The 19,068-nt window shown below is 49.8% G+C and overlaps 1 protein-coding gene across 1 annotated transcript in view; it reads right to left on the bottom strand.

Annotated features, from left to right (window-relative positions):
* Positions 1-7,527: 7,527 nt before the first annotated feature.
* The window catches only part of HS6ST1 (heparan sulfate 6-O-sulfotransferase 1), a 49,676-nt gene continuing 38,135 nt past the window's right edge, over positions 7,528-19,068 (bottom strand). The window contains exon 2 of the mRNA XM_090278852.1: positions 7,528-10,675. Within this exon, the coding sequence (XP_090134978.1) occupies positions 9,967-10,675 (709 nt within the window). The 3' untranslated portion in view covers positions 7,528-9,966. The remainder of the gene's footprint in view (positions 10,676-19,068) is intronic.

The following is a 19,068-nucleotide window of genomic DNA, read 5'->3' as shown; positions in this document are numbered from 1 at the left end:
ATAAAAAAGTACAAAGGTCCCTCACTGCAGGCCATGTACTCTTCGGGGCCAGCTAGCAGCACAGTCTGCCCTCCTAAAAGGCTCTGAGCCTGGCCTGGGATCTTGTAGCAGCACCCAGTTGAGAGTAAAGCGCGCTTAGAGCTGGAGAGGGCGCCTCCTCCTGGTAGACTCAACGGACCAGTGTCTGTAAGGAGCTGTAGGTAACACACATGGTGTATTTCATGTATAGAGAACATGCACAACATGTAACAGTGCAAATTATGCACATGTAATAGCCTATATACACATAGCATGTGTGTATAATATGAAACATAGTGTATAACATGCACGTGTATAGCACATAGCATAATTAACATTCACAGGATATGCATAGCATGTAACACATAATCTATATAGTTTAACACACATAGTACATGCTATAGGTACACACGGTGTGTAACATGCACAGCCTGTAACATACACATTAGCCACACATCTAATGACATATAACATATACGGCATCTAATGTGTATGGCATGTAACAGCACATAATGTGCATTGCATATGATATAAAGCATGAAACATGTAAATATATAGCATGTGCACATAATGCGAGGGCATGGCTGTTGTCTGGCCTTCCACAAGGCACATTTTCTTTGGATAGGCTGGCCTAAGGGAGAAATAGCTCTTTCTAGTGGGTATAACTGAGCTTGTTTTGCCTCACCCTTCACCCTCTACGTTTATTTTCCTCTTGAGGCCTGGCCTGAATAAGCTAGGTTACAGAAGGAGGGGCTTTTGTCATGTGGCTATGAGCTGAGAGAACAGAGAAGGCTCTTTTCTGTAGTAGCCCCTGGAGCCACTGTTGGCTGGTCATACTGACAGTGCCAGACCCCTGGCTGCCTTGCAGGCCTGACCCCCAAGCTGAGTGTATGAGGAAAGCTGCCTTCCCTCATACAGTCCTGCTGTGGTTCCATCAAGGGAGAAGCATCGTGGAAAGGAGACTTGCTGGTGGCTGCCCTGGAATCAGGGTCTCTAGGTTTGTGATCCCCCAGAAACAGATACAGAGCAAGGATTCAGGAAAGGATCTGGAAGATCCAGTATGTACATGAGGATACGAAGAAGGCCAAGGAAGGGCGGCTTATCTAGCAGGTCCCACTAGGCAACTGGGAGTCAACACCCCTGAGACCTCAGGAGACTTATCCTCTTCCATCCTGGAGACAGCTTCTGCAGCCACAGTCCCCATCTCATAGGGCAGCCCAGACAGTTACAACCTACCTGCATCTCAAGTCTCATCTAAACCCTCCTTCAGAGTAGAAACACACACTCAGGGAGAGTAAGCATTTTTGCCCCAAAGCTTGCCCGTGGAGGAACTGAAGGTAGAACATCACACCAGTTCCTAGGCCAGTAGGTTCAGGACCGGAGTGACGGTCAAGGGTAGTGTGAAAGATTATATGAGGAATGGCCTGAGGGCTATGGGGGCACCCCAGGAACCTCTTCTTTCCTGATCCATTAGAATGTGAGCAGTCAGGCCTGAGGCAGGAGCCTAGAGGACCCCACTTCCTGGCTCAGTGCCCTGCCCCCATCTTTGACTCCATCTGACAAGGGCCTGCAGTGGGCCCAGCTCTAAAGGAAAAACAAGCCCCATGCAGGAAAAGCCAGCCAAATACAGCTCATAATTGCCTTCAAGGAGTGAATACCCTAAACGAGCTAAAAGGGTCTGGCTTTTCACTTGGATCCTCAAACATATGCCACTGGGTCAGGGGTGTCTGTTTTCCCTCTTGCTGGGGAAACTCAGAAATATTCAGTCTCTGGAGGGTGCAGTCTATGCTGAGGTTTGTTGGCAGAAGGTGGGGGCATCAGGGACTTGTCCTCACATCAATTTTCTCAAGACACTGCCTGAGGTCCTTCAGCATGGAGCCTCCCTTAAGTTGATCAAAGGAAATGTTGGTGTCCTGCCTGGGTTAAGAATAATCATGTCCAAAAGCATCTTGGTTAAAATAAAATTCTTCTAGAGAGGTAACTTCTGCTTCTGGGAATGTGAAGTAGACATACTTTTCCCTATTCCTCCTGCTAACTACTACAAAAAAAATCTGGATATTTTATAGAGATAGAAATATAGATAGACAGATAGATAGAATATTCACTTATCTATAATATATGTAACATATATTATCTATCTATCTTCTATATGATAAGAGAAGATAGACGAGTGAGGGACCATGAAACCCAAAAAATGATATGATGTGAGTTCCTGGGTTTTCCTTTTGCCTCATATGTCCCAGAATTGGGGCAGAAGCAGCCAGCAACCTAGAAGTGCCAATGGGAATAAACAAAAAGCCCCAAGAAAGCCTGCTCTCTTAGCCAAAAGACCAAATAGAAAGCTCCTAGGCAATGACTGCTCTACTCCAGGCAGATACCACAGCTCCTGCCTCCCACTGGCAAAGGTCAAGTTTGGATCCTAGACTTCACAGACCCCAATGTCCTTGCTGAGTGGTGTCAGAAAAGGCTGCATAGGGAGGTAGAACTTTTATCCCCACTGCTTGGAATAAGCCTGGGACAACTGCCAGTCATGAGGTGCCCCTACTTCAGGTGGCAAGAGGGGCCAAATGAGGAATCTGTTGTTTCCGCCTACTCTTGGGGCTCTGGTGAAGGAGACAAGCAGATGTGTGGGGAGGCTGGGCTCACTCTGGGGGATGCAGGACTACTCTATGAGTCATCCAGCAAAATGACCAGAAACAACAAATGCTCAAAGCTTTTCCCTCAGCTCCACATCTCAGCCTGGGATTTCCTGGTCCTGTCTGGCTGGGTCCCTCTGTTTCAGTAGCCTGAAGCCTGAGTTGCAGATTGTGCTTCTGCACTGCCTCATGTGCAGTCTCTTTAGTAATAATTTTGAGAAACATAAAACCATAAAGAAATGTATAAATAACATGACAAACCACCATGGACCCACTACTAGAAAGTGACAGTTACTATTCTTTTATTTGTTTTCTAACTATAACATATAAAATGTTACAGATAAAGTTGAAGTTCCCTTATTTCTCCATCCCGAGTCCCACCCTCCCCCCATTCTTCAAATTCTGACAAATTCATTGTCATAAATTTAGCATTTATTTTCTATTTTGCTTTGTTTATTTTTAGCCATCTCTGTTTTGAATAGGTAATTCATTCACACGTTTCAAAACTCAAAATGTACAAAAGGGTATACATTCTGTATTGTAGAACACCCATGTGTATGGAGCCCGGAGCAACAGTTGGGCAATCTTGAAGCAGAACATCCCTAGCAGGATGAGAGAATAAAGGGCCCACTGCTCCTTGTTCAGGATTGTTTTCCAAAACTGCAGTTGTTACCTACTCTTGCACACTATTGGCTGGAGTTTAGTGGTGTAGCCACATCTCACTGTGAGGAGCTGGGAAGTGTATGGAGTCTTAATTGACTTTGGCTAGTTATGTTCCCATTGATAGGTGAAGGAAGGAGGGGAAACAAATACCAAGGGACAACCAGTAGGCCCTGCTGTGATGCCGAGTTTTAAATCTCTTGAAGTAAAAAATTACTTCCTCCGTGGAGGGAGTGCCAGCTGAGAATGAGCACTCTGTCATGCCCCATGCAGCATGTCTCAACATGTTCTGGGAGCACAAAGCAAAACAAGGTGTCATTTAAGCTGGAAGCGAATCATGCCAGAGCACAGGGACCCTTAGAGCAAGCACCCCCCATGTGGCTGTCATGTAACAGGTCTGTACCCCAAGATGGCTCTGTGCAAGCACTAAGCTCATAAGCTCAGGGGGCCCTGGATCCAGGCTCGAGGCTTCTGAGTAAGGGCAGCACCATCCAAAGCAAAGCAGCAATGCCAGCCAGCCAAGCCTGGATGAGCCGGGCTGGCTCTTCCACGAGTCCTGGAGAGTCCTCGTCATGAATGCTTGTTTTTTTAAATGTTTCCCACATTACTTAGGCTTCCTTTCACAGAGAAATCCCAGGGTTCTGATGAGCCTCAGAGCAGGGCAGGAGGATGGGATCAGTGAAAATGGGCCCATCAGAGAGGATGGTAGAAAGCTGGGGTTGAGAGGGGGAGTGCAGAGTCTCACTGCTGCATGTCCTTGGCCTTTGCCAGAGTCAGGCCTGAGACTGTGGATGGTCTAAGGGAAGAACAATGCCTGGCCCGGTCGCAGTGGCATGGAAGTAACTGTGTGGCAAATTAAACAGAGCCAGCCTCCAATGGCTAGTGGGCGGGGGACCTGTCTGGGGTAAGGTTAAGAACCCCATGCCTGAGGGGTAGAAGAGAGGGACCTGTGCAAGGGGCTGGAGAGAAGGGTATCAGGGCCAAGATAGCTGAAGTAGGGGCTCATCAGAGGGAACAGCCTGACCCCCAGAGGGCTATCTGTGCCTCACCGAAGCTGAAAGGGTGATACTGAGCTCTGACTATCCTGAATACTGCAGTGGAGTCAGTGAGAACAAAGGCTGATGGCCTTCTTGACAAGGTGGAAGATGAAGGGGGCCATGTGTGAGCACTCTGCCAGTCACCACTGTTGAAGAGTGTCTCCTGACGCCACCCATAGAATATAGGGGGACCCCTAACATTCTGGTTGTAACCAGAAGACTTAAATTGAATAGACAAATAAAGGAAAATCAATCACACTTCAGAGGGATTGGGAACAAAGGATATAAGCAGTTTCTTTAGAAGGGTCCTTTGTACAATATTTGTTTGATGGGAGAAAAGGCAGGGTGAGTAACCCACACTAACAAGATGGCACTAACCAGGTGGGGATGGATAGGGACTTTTGAAGGTTGCCATGGTCCTTTGAGGGGAAAAAATAAGAAGCTAGGGACTCAAAAGAAAGGCAAACTAAATAGGCAATGAGATTGGAAAAAGAACTATAGGTATGGGGAACATATTGGGGGGAGGTCAGCAGGGAGGGGGAAAGGGGAAAGGGAGGGAGATGGTACAGGAATTAAGAAGCATAGTAGGAGGGAGTAGAGTAGACAGGAAGAGGTTGAGAAGAACTATATGCAATGGACATGGACTAAATGGGGGGACAACTGGAGGGGGGGCACTGGGTGAAGGGGAGCAGAGGGAAAAGAAATTGGGACAACTGTAACAGCATAATCAATAAAACATATTTAAAAAAAAAGGAAAAAGAGTATAGCCCTTAGATGTGCTCATAGGAGAGGCTGGGCCCACATGGCCTCCCTATACCAGTGGGCAGTGAAATGGATGTGACTCAGTTGGTCTTGGGCAGGGTCAGGACTCTGCCTTTTTATTTTAAAATTTTTTTAGCATGACTTCTTTTAAGTTGTTTTTTTTTTTAAGATTTTATTTCTTTTTTAGAGAGGGGAAGAGAGGGAGGAACATCGATCATTTGCCTTTTGTACTTCCCCATCTGGAGACCTGGCCTGCAACCCAAGCATGTGCCCTGACTGGAAATTGAACCAGCAGCCTTTTGGTTCGCAGGCCGTCATTGAATTCACTGAGCCATACCAGCCAGGTCAGGACTCTGCTTTCAACAAGTCTCCTTGCTGCAGCCTGTCTTGTGTTCGGGGTGAGAGACCGAGATGAAGGCAGTATGAGGTATTCCATGCCAAGGCCTGTTCCTTCTCCAGATGAATCCTTACAGTCACCTTCCCATTTCACAGAGTGGGGCCAAAATCAGGTCAGTGGTCCAGTTGGAATCTAAACCCTGATCTGACAAAAAAAGCTGTACTCCTTGAAGATTTCTCTGTGCTGTGGTACAGAGGAGAGCCAAGGCCAGGCTCCCAACAGCAGGGTCTCCATGGAACATAAAGTAGACCTCCAAGCCAGGCCTTGTCAAAGGGGCTAGCTGCCTACCTTGGTTCACTAGGGGAGGATCATGTGAAGAAGGCAGTTGGTCAGCGAGAAAGGGTGCTGGGCAAAAGGTCCCCACAACATTGATGCATCCAGTGCCCTACAGGGGCGACGTAGTCTTGGAGGTCCCCGAGCCCAGGTGCATTTCCTGGAGGGGACTGCAAGCTTCTCTCCCTCAAGGTTGGCCAGGTGCCCTGAGTACTTTGAGCTGGGAGCATGAGGACGAGAGGATTGACTCTTTGTGCCACTGCAATGTGGACCGTGCCCAGGCAGGTCAGGTCAGTGTTACTTGCCCTAGGAAGAAAGAAGTAAAGCAGGCACAGAGCATCATGTGAGGACAAGCGTTTGCCTGAAGGTTTTTGGATGTAAGGATCCAGGGAAGCATGTAGGTAGTAGGACCACCCCAGGGAGTGGCAAATGCTGGTCATAGCTGAAATACTGGATGTGGAGAGGGACAGTAATGGAAGCAGGGATGGGGGGTGGGTGGGGCTGGGTGGCAGCTGAACACAAGATGAGGGAGAACTGTCCAAACTCAAGAGACCCAAGGAGCAAACAGGCTTGCCCAACAGTGCAAGAGGGCAGAGGGACACGGGTGCGTGGGCCGTGCCAACAGGATGGGCTGGCACAGGTGAGTGCAGGGATGGCGTGAGGGGCCAGGCAGGGACCTGGAGTTTCTTGGGTCTCAGAATCAGGCTTAATAGTAGTCTTACATTTTACTACAGGTAGGAGAATGAAATCCCCGCCTTGGGGGTAGGTGTTCTCAGGACTGATTTCACCTGTCTGACGACACACTGGACCCACAGAACTGAATGGAGCCTCCCTCCCCCAAGAGTAGATGGCAGTTCCATCATGGGTTCTTGGGGGAGGAGCAGGCTGAGTGCCACAATGAAGTGTCCCCAGAGGGGTCTCTATGCAGGTTCTCCATGCTGTGCTTTTCCCCTTGCAAGACTCTGTTTATTAAACAGGGATACTCCCTTAGGGACCAGATGGTCAAGAGCACTGTCTGTATTTGGATCTGAGGATGGGATTTAAGGGGCCGCCTTATCTGCCTCCCTCTGCCTCTCCCATGTACGAGAGTTCCAGTGACCAGGAAGTGGGACTCCATGTGTATCAGTTGTGACCAGGTCCTGGTTTCTGATCTGCTCTTTGTTCCCTTGGTGGGCCTGACCATTCCCGTCTGTAGATGGCATGGCCACCTGGCCCCTCCCTCCAATTCTTTCTCCCATGTGCATTCCAGACAGATTCCAGATAAGATTCTGTGAAGGGGAAGAGAAGGTGAACCCTTCAGGCCTTGAGGTATGAACCACTTAAAAGCACATGGTTGTCTGCATTTCTCTAACCCTAACACTCAGCGGGGTGCATCTTTTCAAGTACTGTGGTTAATGATCAATAACTTATTCTTTATGGCCATGATAATCACGCCTTTTACTTTCACAAAGCACTACTCAGTGAAACAGTGAAATAGTATTTAATTCCTCTCCCTAGGCCACCTGCACCTAAGGGAAGTCCTTCTGTTCCTTCATCAAGTCCTGTGCTCACAGACATGCATTCTGAAAATCATAATTGAAGATCCCTGCTACGCCACACTGGGTACTGCTGTCACCACTGACCACAGCATACCCAAGGCTACTTTTCAGGGTTTATTTCATCGGCTAACATTCACTCTTGCCCTAGAAAAAAAAATTAGATGATTATATCAACTCGTTTTTTGTATGAACAACCAAAACATCTCTTCTCAACACTTTTTTCTTTTTAATAAGAAGCTATTAATAAATAAAGCTTTAAATGCTCCTGGGTTCAAGTCAAACACTTCCAGTTCCCAAAAAGTTCACAGACCTGGACAATCCCGTCACCCCTGTTTCTTCCCCTGGGAAAGGACATTGTAGGATCATGTGGGGAGTGAGTGGTTCAAGCGTGAGTTTGCTTCTGTGCACTGAACTCTCTTAAGAGGCCCTGGGTGGGGCCACCCTGTGCCATCTGTAGAGCCCAGCCTGTGGCATTGGAGATGCTATAGGCACAAGGAACCTTCCCCCCAAAGCATGTGGCCTTCATGGGAAGTGCCAGGCTAGAGATCGAAGAGTCAGAGGGTAACTGCCAATTGACACGTCTCTGGGCATCTCAGCCTGGGTGCTGGCCAGAGACAGGACTGCTTTCCAGATGCAGCAAAGAGACTGAGGAGAAACCTATGTTTCCATGCAAACAGCAACAACAGGCTGTAAGTTAAACCATTCCAATACACACAGAACAGATCCTACGCTCAGACTCACACACCCAGAAAACCCACTGCAAGGCCTCAGGCAGACTCATACCCTGGAGTTGGCCACCTCTTGAGCTCTCGGGAACATGTCCTGCCTGGAGCATGCCTGCCCCAAATGCTGAGCAGCACAGAAGACACATACCCTCCCCCTCACCCCACCTTTAAAAGACCTATTAAATCATCTGGGAGCTTGCCTCTTCAGCATGACACACCTACTCCTAAGGATGGTCCTGAGTTGGACTGGCACAATACTCATCCTGACCTGCTGACTGCTCTGCCTTTGGACTACAAGATGAAGTGGTCAGTGTAGGAAGCTGAAAGCTACACAAGCAAAGACTAAAGCCACTTTCTCCTGAGCAGCCATCTCATTTGACATCAACTTAGCTTTTCCTGTGTTAGAGAAGGTTCCTTGTTCCCCCACTCCTCACTCCCTGGTGGGACAGCTGGGGCAGGGAACCACTGGTGAGATCTGCCTATGAGGCCTATGGCCCTTACTGCTTTGAGGCAGGCCTGTGGCTTCTGGGCATGTGCTCTTTCCTGGAGAGATGGGGTACCTGTCTACTTCAGTGTGGGGCTCACACTCAACTAGCCAGAGCACAGGATTTGGGCCTCATTTGGGGGCGGGGGCATGCTCAGATAAGATACTGGCCTGGACTTGGAACATGGCTTTTCCCATCTGCAGGGCTGCTGGAAACAGGGCCTGACCAGCTTTGGGGGGTAGGGGTGGGGCAGGAAAATGCAGGGAAAGCCCAGGGTGGGGAGAACTGTGAATGTGGGTATCAGAGAGCCAGTTACCTAGAGCCATTTCTTCTAACCCTAGCTGAGAATCTGAAAGCCTGATTTCCCCTTCCTCGGCATCCAGAACCACCACTGGCTTCAAGATATGGCTCATGGACAGCAGCTGTGGTCTACCATGTTCCTACCAACGGAGGCTTAACTGCACACTCATACATGGGATGGTGGGAGCAGAGGGAAGGGGCTCTGAGGAAATGAGCAAGAGATTGGCTTAGGGCAGGGGCAGTCTACTAACAAGTCCCAGGGGTCAGAAAGGAGAACAGGGTAGGGGGCCTGCACTTACGATCCCCCTTACTGTCTGAGCTGATCTGACTGAGTGGTCGCCCCAAAGGCCAGCTTGGATACAGCCTTCCCACTCCTGGATGCATTCTCCACAGCCTCCTCAGTCTGATGACTTTAGAAAAGGCGGTGGGGATCCAGGAGATGTGTCCTGATCTCCTGACGTAAAGCAGGAAGCCAGAGAAGGGAGGAAACTTCCCAGGGGCTGGACTAGTCTTCTTGGCTTCAGATGGGTGGCCCTGACATTGAAGATGGGCAAGTGTGGAGCTCTGTTCCTGACAGCATCTCAAATGGCTGCCGTGTTCCCAGGGAGGGGAGCTTCACACAGGCCTAGGCAATGGGGCCACTGGAGGCCGAGGGGCTGCTGGGACGGCTTTAGCCTGAGGAACCCCCGCTGGCCTGTGTGAGGAAAGTAGGTATGTACACGGTGGCTGTGGAACATACTCCTAGTCTGGCAGGGCCCCTCCTCACTCTCAGCTCCATTGTCTTTTTGTCTTTAAACTTTCAGCTGCTGTGACATAGAGGCGGGGGCCAGAACAGGGATGCCACTTGTACTTGGCCTGCGCAGGCATGACTGGAGAATCCTTCAAGAACACTTTCCTCTGAGCCAGTGGGCAATACAGGTTGGTTTCTGAGACCCCAGGCCTGGGGGAAACCACGAGAACCAGCCCCACTGGGCCAGCACTGCCCATCCCGGTCTTTGTTCAGGACATACCCACCCTCTGGGAATCGGGTCTGGGACTCTTCCTATCTGAGTACTAGGCAGTCCCTTCTGAGCACTCTGTCTGACTTCCCCTCCCTTCCCCTGACTGCCCCTGAGGGGCTCCCCTGGGGCTGCCACTACCACTTCTCAATGATGTGGCTCATGTAATCCTCTGTGGGCACCCGGCCCGGCTCCTCAGTGTCCTCCTGAGGCAGCGCCTCTTTGGCTCGGTGCAGTAGGCGCTCCTCGCGGCTTCGGAGGCGCTGCTCCCTACGCTCCAGCTGTCGCTTGTACTGGTAGCGTTGCTGGAAGAGGTCCTTGGCATAGTCATAGAGCTGCATGTCTAGGTCATTGAGCTCCTCAATGTGCTGGACAGTGTCCTCGTCCACCTCCACGCCGCCTGCCCTGGTACTGTTGTACTGCATGAAGGGCCGGATGAACTTAAGGTTGAACGTCCGCTCAAACAGGTACTGCGTCTTGCGCTGGAACTCTGTCAGGCCAAAGAAGGCCATACCGCGCAGGTTCTTCTTGGCGCTCTCCAGGAGCAGCTGGGCCCGTTTGCCCTCAGGGATGAAGGACAGGTTATAGCAGCCCACCAGGCTCAGGTCGGCCAGCATGCGCACCTGCCGGTTGTTGGCCAGGTTGTAAGGGCAGTCCATGAACTCCTGCAGTGTGCAGCCGGACCAGTCTGTGCCCTCGTAGCAAGATGGTAGCTCCTCGGGTGTGGGTGTGCGCCCATCACACATGTGCAGAGAGGTCTTCCACGTGGCCCCACGCTGCACGTGCCGCCACTCACTCAGGTAGCGGGAAACAGGGTCTCGCAGCAGGGTGATGTAGTAGAACTTCCTGCAATGAGATAGGGAAAGGGGTAAGGCGAGGATGCAGAACACAAAGAGATCATTGTGGGGTGAAAGGGAAAGAGGCTGGAACCCCAAGTCTGACTGTAGTGCCATGGTGTTCTGCAGGGCCCAGCCTTGGTGCCTTCCCAAAGGCCCAGGGTGTGGTCTCCTCTGGGGGCCTTCCCCCAGCCCTCAGGTGTGCCTGCTCACACCTGGGAAGAAGCAACTTTTACCTTGCTGGGGATGAAACAGGGTGACCCTAGAGCCCATGCTGCTTAGAACCAGTGGTTTAAAGAGCTGTACCCAGTAGCAGGCACAGTGCCATCCAAGGGCCCACTCGGCAGAAGTCACTCACTGTCCTCAGGCTGCAGGTGGCACAGACAGTCCTGGGTCAGGGCCTCTCAAAAGGCACACCCACCCTCAGGCTCCTGAGAAGCACCAGGAGATTCCCCAGACCAGGTCCCCTGGGTGAGCTATAAATTGTAATTTGTATTGTCTCCCAAGAACTGCTCTAGTCCCACAGAGCTGGGCAGCCCTCGTAAGTCACCTCCCCACTATACACAAGGAAGTGTCCATGTGATGGGAGAAAAGACTCAAGGGAGGCTTTGCACCCTACCCTTCCCCTGTGACAGGTGCCAGGCATGATCCCTGTTCCTGGAAAGTGTTAGAGGGTATTTTTCAGATGTCCAGCCAGTAGGGTAATTAGCTGGACTTGGGTCCCGGAAACCGGACCCCCGCGGTTGCTTGCTCCAACCAAGCAGAACAGGGAACTTAATCTGTTATTCCTTTGAGCAGTGACCTGTTCCTTTGAGCCATGACTTGGGGAATAGCAGTGACCTATTCCTTTGAGCAATGACCTGGGGAATAGTGGAAAATTTTTGTCTATACAAGCTGTATTTCTGTCCAAGTCCCTGCACCTGCAGGAAAAGGAATGCACCTGAAATGCTTTATAAGCCCCCCAGTCCCCAGGGTCGGGGGCTGTTCACCTAAGTCAGGCTTATGGACAGGTGGACAGTCGCTAGTCAGCTAAAATAAACACCACAATTTGAAAGTCAAATTGTCTCAGACTCTCCATTTTCGTGAATGCACCATAACACGAAGCATGTTATCACTGGCCCCACAGTGCCAGAACACCATGAGCTGTCGGGCCGCAGCCAGCTGTTCCTGTGACAGGCCTGGCGTGTGGTTCTGCAAGCTATCCTTAGAGGCTCCTCCTCTAGGGCCGGTTGAGCTGGCTAACTGTGCATGGCGTGGTGGGCCCCAGGACAAGGAGAATGAGGGCCTCGGATGGGCAGCCTGGAATTTCCTTGAAAGTGGGCAGCAGAAGCCCACTGGGCCCCACACACCACTCTTGGGGGAGAAGATCCAGGTTGGACTTCCCCGACCCCCAGCACTCCCCTGGACAGCAATATGAAAGTGCACCCACACTGCCCTTCCTCATTAAGGCTCAAAAGGAGCACCCAACTCATCCACCTTCACTCAACACTGCCTTCTGGAAGAGTCTTGGGAAACAAGGCACCTTGAGGGGTCTGATGGCATTGCCCTGACTTGACCCAGAGTTAAGGAGCCCTGCGGTGGGCATTTCATCGAAAAGGGCAAAGGTGGTGAGGTACCAATGGAGGTTACTTCAGCCTGAGGAGGTCGAATCCAGGAAACAACAGGGGTAGCAGTTCTGAGCACTTTCTTTAGGGGGCTTGCCTCCACCTCGCCACCTCCCACAGGGCCCATGCAGGAGATGCAGCTTGCTGATGGCTCCAAGGGGCAGATGGAAAGACTGGTTCTGCGATGTCAGAGGACAGTCCCCCGGCCTCCATGGGCTGGTGCTCACACTGGGGCTGGCAGGGCAAATCCGGGCACTACCACTGAGGGGCTCAGGCAGACAAGTGGAAACAGGGCCTGGACAGAGGGCGCCTGAGGACTTGAGGGTCCTTGGAAGGCTAGGGAAGGGAGTCAGAGCTTCTTTCTTAGTAGGGAGTAAAAACCAAGATGGGCATCTTGACTCCCGACCCCTCCCTGAACCTTGAGTTCTTACATCTGCTCTCTATTTCAGGTCATGGCTCCACATTTCCAGCTGCCACCTGGGCTAGGTTGAGGGGTGAGCCTGACAGACCCCCTCTGCTCTAGAGCACCTTCCCAATGTGCCAAGTCCTAGCCCAGCAGTGACCACTTGCTCCTGGCTTCTGTAGCAGCTTATGTTCCAACCTCTCCAGAGGGAATAGCTTATGGCCCCAGTCTGAACGCCCAGCTCCTGTGGAACACACTTCGGTAGCTCCTGCTGCCCTTGGGAGAACAAAGGCCCACCTGTACCCTCCTAGTCCCTCTTTAACTATTGGAACCTCCTCTCGGCCTTCTCCTGGCTCCTGGAGACACCTCTAGGTCTCTGCAAGGGTTGTGCCCTCTTCCCTCACTACTTCATCTGCTGACCCTGGCTTACCCTCTAGACCTCAGCCAGTGCTACCTCCCAGGGCAGCCTTGTTCTAGACATGGCTCCCTCTTGGGCCTCTGTCACAGCTGTGACTTTACACTGACCTCTGAGCCTACCCTGGGGTACAGAGTGGATGAGCAGCGACCTGGCTACTGTGTGTGCACTAAGTAGGGCCATGTTGCCTCCCTGGGGACAAGACTGAAAGGGGTGGGGGGGTGGTGCCAAGACAAAAGATGTCTCAGGGAAGTCTCCTCACACAGCACCTTCATGTGGAGGACACAAATCCCTGAGAAGTCAAACAGCTGCCTAGACGTCCCCTGTGGATTCAGCACTGCGGTGGGGGGTGTGGCCAGGCTCCTCTGCAGACCCTGGTTTGGTGACTTCTGGCCAGTGAGAAAGCCCTCAGATGTGGCCAGGACCAGGGAGGTCAATTCACCCAAGGGCCAATTTCCTAGGGACCAAGTGTACGATATTTATAAATCTTAACCAAGACAACTGCTTCTAAAGAGGCCAAGACAGACAGGTAGATAGAGAGCAACAGACAAGGACATGCCTAGAAACACATGCAGAAACAAACCCGGAGTGCAAGCTGTTGGTATACATCATGTCCAGCCTGGATGTGCCGTCGGGCCTCACAGGGATGCCGGACTACACAGAACCCCCACCTCGCCACAGGAAATAAGACAATTGTGGCAGTTTGTCTTGGACACAGAAAACCAGAGTGTGACATGTCAATTGACAGAGAGGTTTGTCCCCAGCTAAGGCCACAAGGGGCTCAACCTGGCCCCCAAAGTGACCTCTGAGGGCAAGCACACATCATGTACAGTGGAGTTCCTGTCCTAGGTCTGTGCCAGCAGTTGGCAGTCTCTCTGCAGTTATTTCAGCCTGAGGTCCTGAGTCAGTACTCGCCACCACCTCATCATAAGGGACATGCTTGGTGGAGCCCGTTTCCCCCAGACCCTCATGAATCCCTGCGCCTTGGAGGAAGAGTGCCAACCAGCATGGTGTCAGAAGGCCCTGGGGAGGCCAGAAGCCCTTGGTTGTAAGTCATTCCTGCTGTATGCATGCTAGCTCAGAGAGTTAAAAGGTCACCCAGTGACCTACAGCTATGATCTGGAGAGCCAGGACTGAGGGGAGCCTTGCTCGTGGAGGCAAGTCATCTGTTTTCCAGGTTCCTCTACTCACAAGCCAGAGACGGTCTATGGCAGTGGTTCTCAACCCTCCCAATGCTGCAGTGACCCTTTAATACAGTTCCTCATGTTGTGGCGACCCCCAACCATAACTAAAGCATAGTGATTAATCACAAAAACAATATGTAATTATGTATGTGCTTTCCAATGGTCTTAGGTGGACCTGTGAAAGGGTCATTCGACCCCCAAAGGGGTCACGACCCACAGGTTGAGAACCTCTGGTCTATGGGCCCCTGAGTCAGTTCTTCAAACATGGCCTGTAGTGGAGACAAAGGGCCCAGGTGGACTCTAGAAGCCACTTGTGGAGTCAGCAGTCCAGATCATGGCCTACTTCCTGCCCTACACTGCCTGAATGATTTGAGAGTCCTTGCTGGGCATGCATACCTATACTCTGATGGCCTCCTCAGGAGCTCATGTGCCCAACCCCCAACCTCCACTCACCGAGTCCACCCTGCCTTCCCCTCACTCTGCCGTCATGACACAGCAGACCCCAGCAGCCAGGCCTGTGCATTGGTCATCCTCTGCCCAGCAGCCCCCACTTCCATCTCCCTCCGTTGGCTTTTCTGCCTATTAGATACATCCCAGACACACAGCTGTTTATGTTCTGGTTTACTGTCTGCCAAAAGCGGGCGTGAGGGCACTGATCAAAGTGAGTAGAGCGCATGGTGTGGTGTGGGAAAGAAGGCCCTCAGATGACTGACCCCACACCCAGGCAGCTCCCTGCCGAGGATGCGACCTGATGTGCATTTTCTGGGGGTGCTTGCGACTCAGAGATCTGGGGAAGTGCGCAGGAAGTGAACACCTGTCTGCACATTCAAAGATCTCCCCAGCCCTTGCCACCAGGCTAATCTAATCCCTGCCCCATTCCTACCCACAGGAGACTGGGGGGTCTCTGCCCCAGAGCAGATTTCTTCCTACACTGACATCTGGTGTCCCCATAATACAGGGGTCTTTGTGCCTAACACTCTCCAACAGCATCTGTCCATCCAGGTGGTCCAATAATGTTTCCAGAAAGAGGGGAGAAAGGAATGGGGGGGATGATAAAAGAAACAACAAAAATTGCAGTACCTAATTCAATTAAAGTGAAAGAACTGACCAAGTACCTAGCACATGAATGTGGGATCAAGCCCATCAAGAGATGACCTATGAAGCACCTGGACAGTAAAGACAGAATACACAGAGGACTGGTTGTCAGAATGGGACTCAGCTTCTCTACAATATGCTAGAAAAATCAATGGGCAATGGCTTCAAAATGCTGAGGGAAAATGACCTAGATCTCATACCTAACCGAACTATCGATGAAGTATGTATGATGGGAGAGTAAAGGTACTTTCAGACATGCAAAGAATGGCTTAGGAAATTCATTCCCATAAGTCTTGCTTTAGGGAAATACTGGAGTATGTATCTCATTTAATAAACAAGAAAAAAAAAAAAAAAGTGAGAGGCATAAGCTGGCAGTTCCAACCCAGAGGAGAAATCCAGGATGCTAACTGTCAGGAGCAGAGGAACAGGGTTCCAACAAAAGGGGCATGGCCAGACTACCTCACACAGCAGAGCATTTGCGGGAAAGAATGAATGGCAGGTACACAGCAGATCTTTGGAATCACTTGAAAAAAATTAAGTCTATGAAGATAGAAAACAAAGCAAGTAAAAAAAAAATCAATCATTAATTCCAGGAAAAAGACATTACATTAAAAAATGAAGTAACCTTCTAGGCTCAGAAGTAAACAGTTTGGAGACATTACAATGCAAAGTGATTAATGACTTAGTAAAAACTTGAGCTTTCCCATTACTTGGCGGATGGATGGTGTATGGAGAAGGTGGGGTAAAGGCACTGGGGAGACTTCATCTACCAAAACAGAGTAAACAGATAATGTTTAAATCAATATATCAAAAAACAGCAATGTAAGTTATTTAGAAATATGGGGGTAAATGCATAAAGGATATTGAGAGGAGCAACAAGTGGATTCTTGGGTTGGTTGCAAAGCAGATCTGCTGGCTTTTATCATAAGCCTCTTAGAACTATTTCTTTGTCTTTAGGTATGTGTACAAATTATTTTAATTAAAAAAATTAAAAGCAAAACAACAAGAAAACTGGCTAAAAAACAAGGAGAGATGGTCCACTTTGTTAGTCATTGAGGAAATGGGCACAATGTGATACCCAAAACAGAAGAGGGTGATGCCAAATTTTGACAGCTGCTCATGGGGTGTGAATTGGAGACAGTCATTATGGGCGGCTTCCTGGGAAGTTGATGGCATGCATCCAGGGAACCTTGTCTGTGTGCAATGTGAGATGTGGAGAAGACTGTCTGCAGCTAGTATGGTGACTGCCCCAAGGCCTGCCACAGGGGCATGTGTGCACTAATGGTGGTACAGCCTTCCAACAGAATAGCACTCAGCAATAAAAATGAACAAACTAGGGGAAGGGTCTAGTCAAGGAACTAGTATAAATGACTGATGGACACGGACAACAGAGTGGGGACTGACTATGGGAGACGAGTGTGGTGGGTGGGACGACGAGAGCAACGGGGGAAAAATTGGACAACTGTAATAGAACAATATAAATAAATAAATAAATAAATAAATAAAAAAAAAGGCAGGGTCACTATTAAAAATATATATAACGAAAAAATGAAATTACAGCTACTGTACTGACAACAGTTTGATGACAAAAATGTTGCTGGGAAAAAAGCAAATTAAGAGAATTTAATAAAGTATAATTTCATCAAGTTTCCAAAAATAAAGAGAATACTATTTAGTGATATATATATATATATTGAAATTATTTTTTAAAAAGGTGATGAGGTGATAGACACTAACATTCAAGCCAGAGCTCAGACTGTCATGTTCTTGGGTGAGGGAGTTCACAGTGGCTTCCATAGCGCTGATCATGTCCTCATTCTTAAGACAGACAGTGAAGGCACAGGCATATGTTTACACTTTATTTCTTATGTACATTATACAAATTCTTTTATAGGTCCCAAACACTCTGTGGTAAGTGGTAAGGAGGACAGTTTTTAAAAGTCTTACAAACAAAACCAAGATTTTCTAGGGCAGCATGAGAGGCTCCAACAGTCTTTCAGGATGAACCAGCCTTTCTGCCAAACCAGGAGTCTTGGTCTCACAAATTGCAAGTGACCTCGCTACCTCTGCTCTGATGCTCACTCTGCCTATAATGCCACCTCTCACCTCTGGTGCCTGCAAGCTCCAGGTGTCTTCAGCCCTTCCTTTGTCCCCTTCTCTACCTTCGCATTATGCCTTGTTAAAATAGAGGGTCCACGCAGGGGTGGAGGACCACTATGGATGTTACCTTTGGGGACTGTGAAGGTGGCCAGTGTTCTGGGTCAGTCGGGGCTCCAGTGTGGCTTGTGAACCAGCCATCCACTACTTGAGCTGGCTGCTGGTTGGCTTCTCCAGGCAGAAACCGGTTCTTCCCAAGACAAAACATCAACTGGTTATTGCTTCCATCCCATCCAGGAGGGCCATGGGGGTGCCAACAGGGCCACCCCACCCCTGGTGCTCCCTCCACTGCTACCAATCCTAGTGCACAGGGCCAGAGACCTTGTTTAGTGACTTGGATGGCAAATTATACTTTCAGGATGCAAAACTTCTGCTAGTTTCTGTGAGCACAGCCCTAAACCCCATTCCAAATGCACCCACCCTTGACCCTCCTTCCAGGAGCCCAGGGCTCTGGCCAGAAACAAGACTTTAACCTGATTCTGGCCATGGGAGGTTCAGTGCTGAGTGGATGCACAACTCCATGGTAGGTGAGGAACTCGATCAGTAATTCCATTCCAGGAGGGACTTTGCTCTAAGAAGAAGGGATAAGATGTGGCCACCACAGGACGCTGGCTGAGTGTTAGGCTTCAGAAGTTGACATAGAAATAAAAACATAAAGCAGGAGGCAGATCACAGACACACCGCAGGCTGTCTGCAGCCAAGGGCAGACATGGACCCAAGACTGAAGGCATGAGAAGGGGCCGTGCCCTCCTGTGAGGTGACAGCTGCTCTGTGATCACCATCCAGGACATGAACATGCTATTAAATGGCTATCTTGGGATGGCAAGATTATAGATTTTCCCCAAATATTTTTTTACTATAAAAATTTTCAAACTTGGAGAAAAGTTGAGAGTTCAGTGAACACCATGTGCCCAAATGGGTGATTTTAACATTTTCTTCTTTAATATTTCCGTATGGTCTGTAATAAGCATATATTATTTTAATAACTGAAATAAAGTAAGAAAGGTTATAAAACATCCCTGTTGCCTGGAACGAGGCGTTGGATGCAAAGAGGCCATCAGACAGGGCCACATCACACATTTTACGTTCATTTATCCTCATGACCAAACACCAGCAGCTGGTACCTCACAGGGCTGCACTCCCACTAACCTCTTACCTCCTCTCCCAGGACCACCCAAACTCAGGTCCCATAACAAAGGTGAATTTTTCTACCAACAGGTGGGCAAGAACACTTGGTTTAGAATCAAAATTGCAAACTCTTTCTTCTTCTCAGAGAAAACAAATCCATCACAAAGCAGGCCTTGGGGGGCTGGCTTCGCAGCAGGAAAAGTGCAGGCTGCCTTTCCCCAGGATGAGTCCTTGAGGTCCCAGTGCGGCAAGGGAAACCCTGTGAAGGGTATTTGAGCCCCTTCTACCCAACTGTGTTCTTTGGTCTCTTAGGGCCAGGAATCCCTTCATGAGGACAAAGGCCACACTGTAATGCCAAGGTCCAGATGGTAGATCTTAACACTGCATGATGAGAGGCATCTGCAAATCCAGAGGGAA

The sequence above is a fragment of the Furipterus horrens genome, unplaced genomic scaffold (assembly GCF_987537825.1).
Source record: "Furipterus horrens unplaced genomic scaffold, mFurHor1.1.pri manual_scaffold_1, whole genome shotgun sequence".
NCBI classification, from domain to species: Eukaryota; Metazoa; Chordata; class Mammalia; order Chiroptera; family Furipteridae; genus Furipterus; species Furipterus horrens.
The sequence above is the reverse complement of the archived record's forward strand: the minus strand, read 5'-3'. Positions and strand labels throughout refer to the sequence as shown.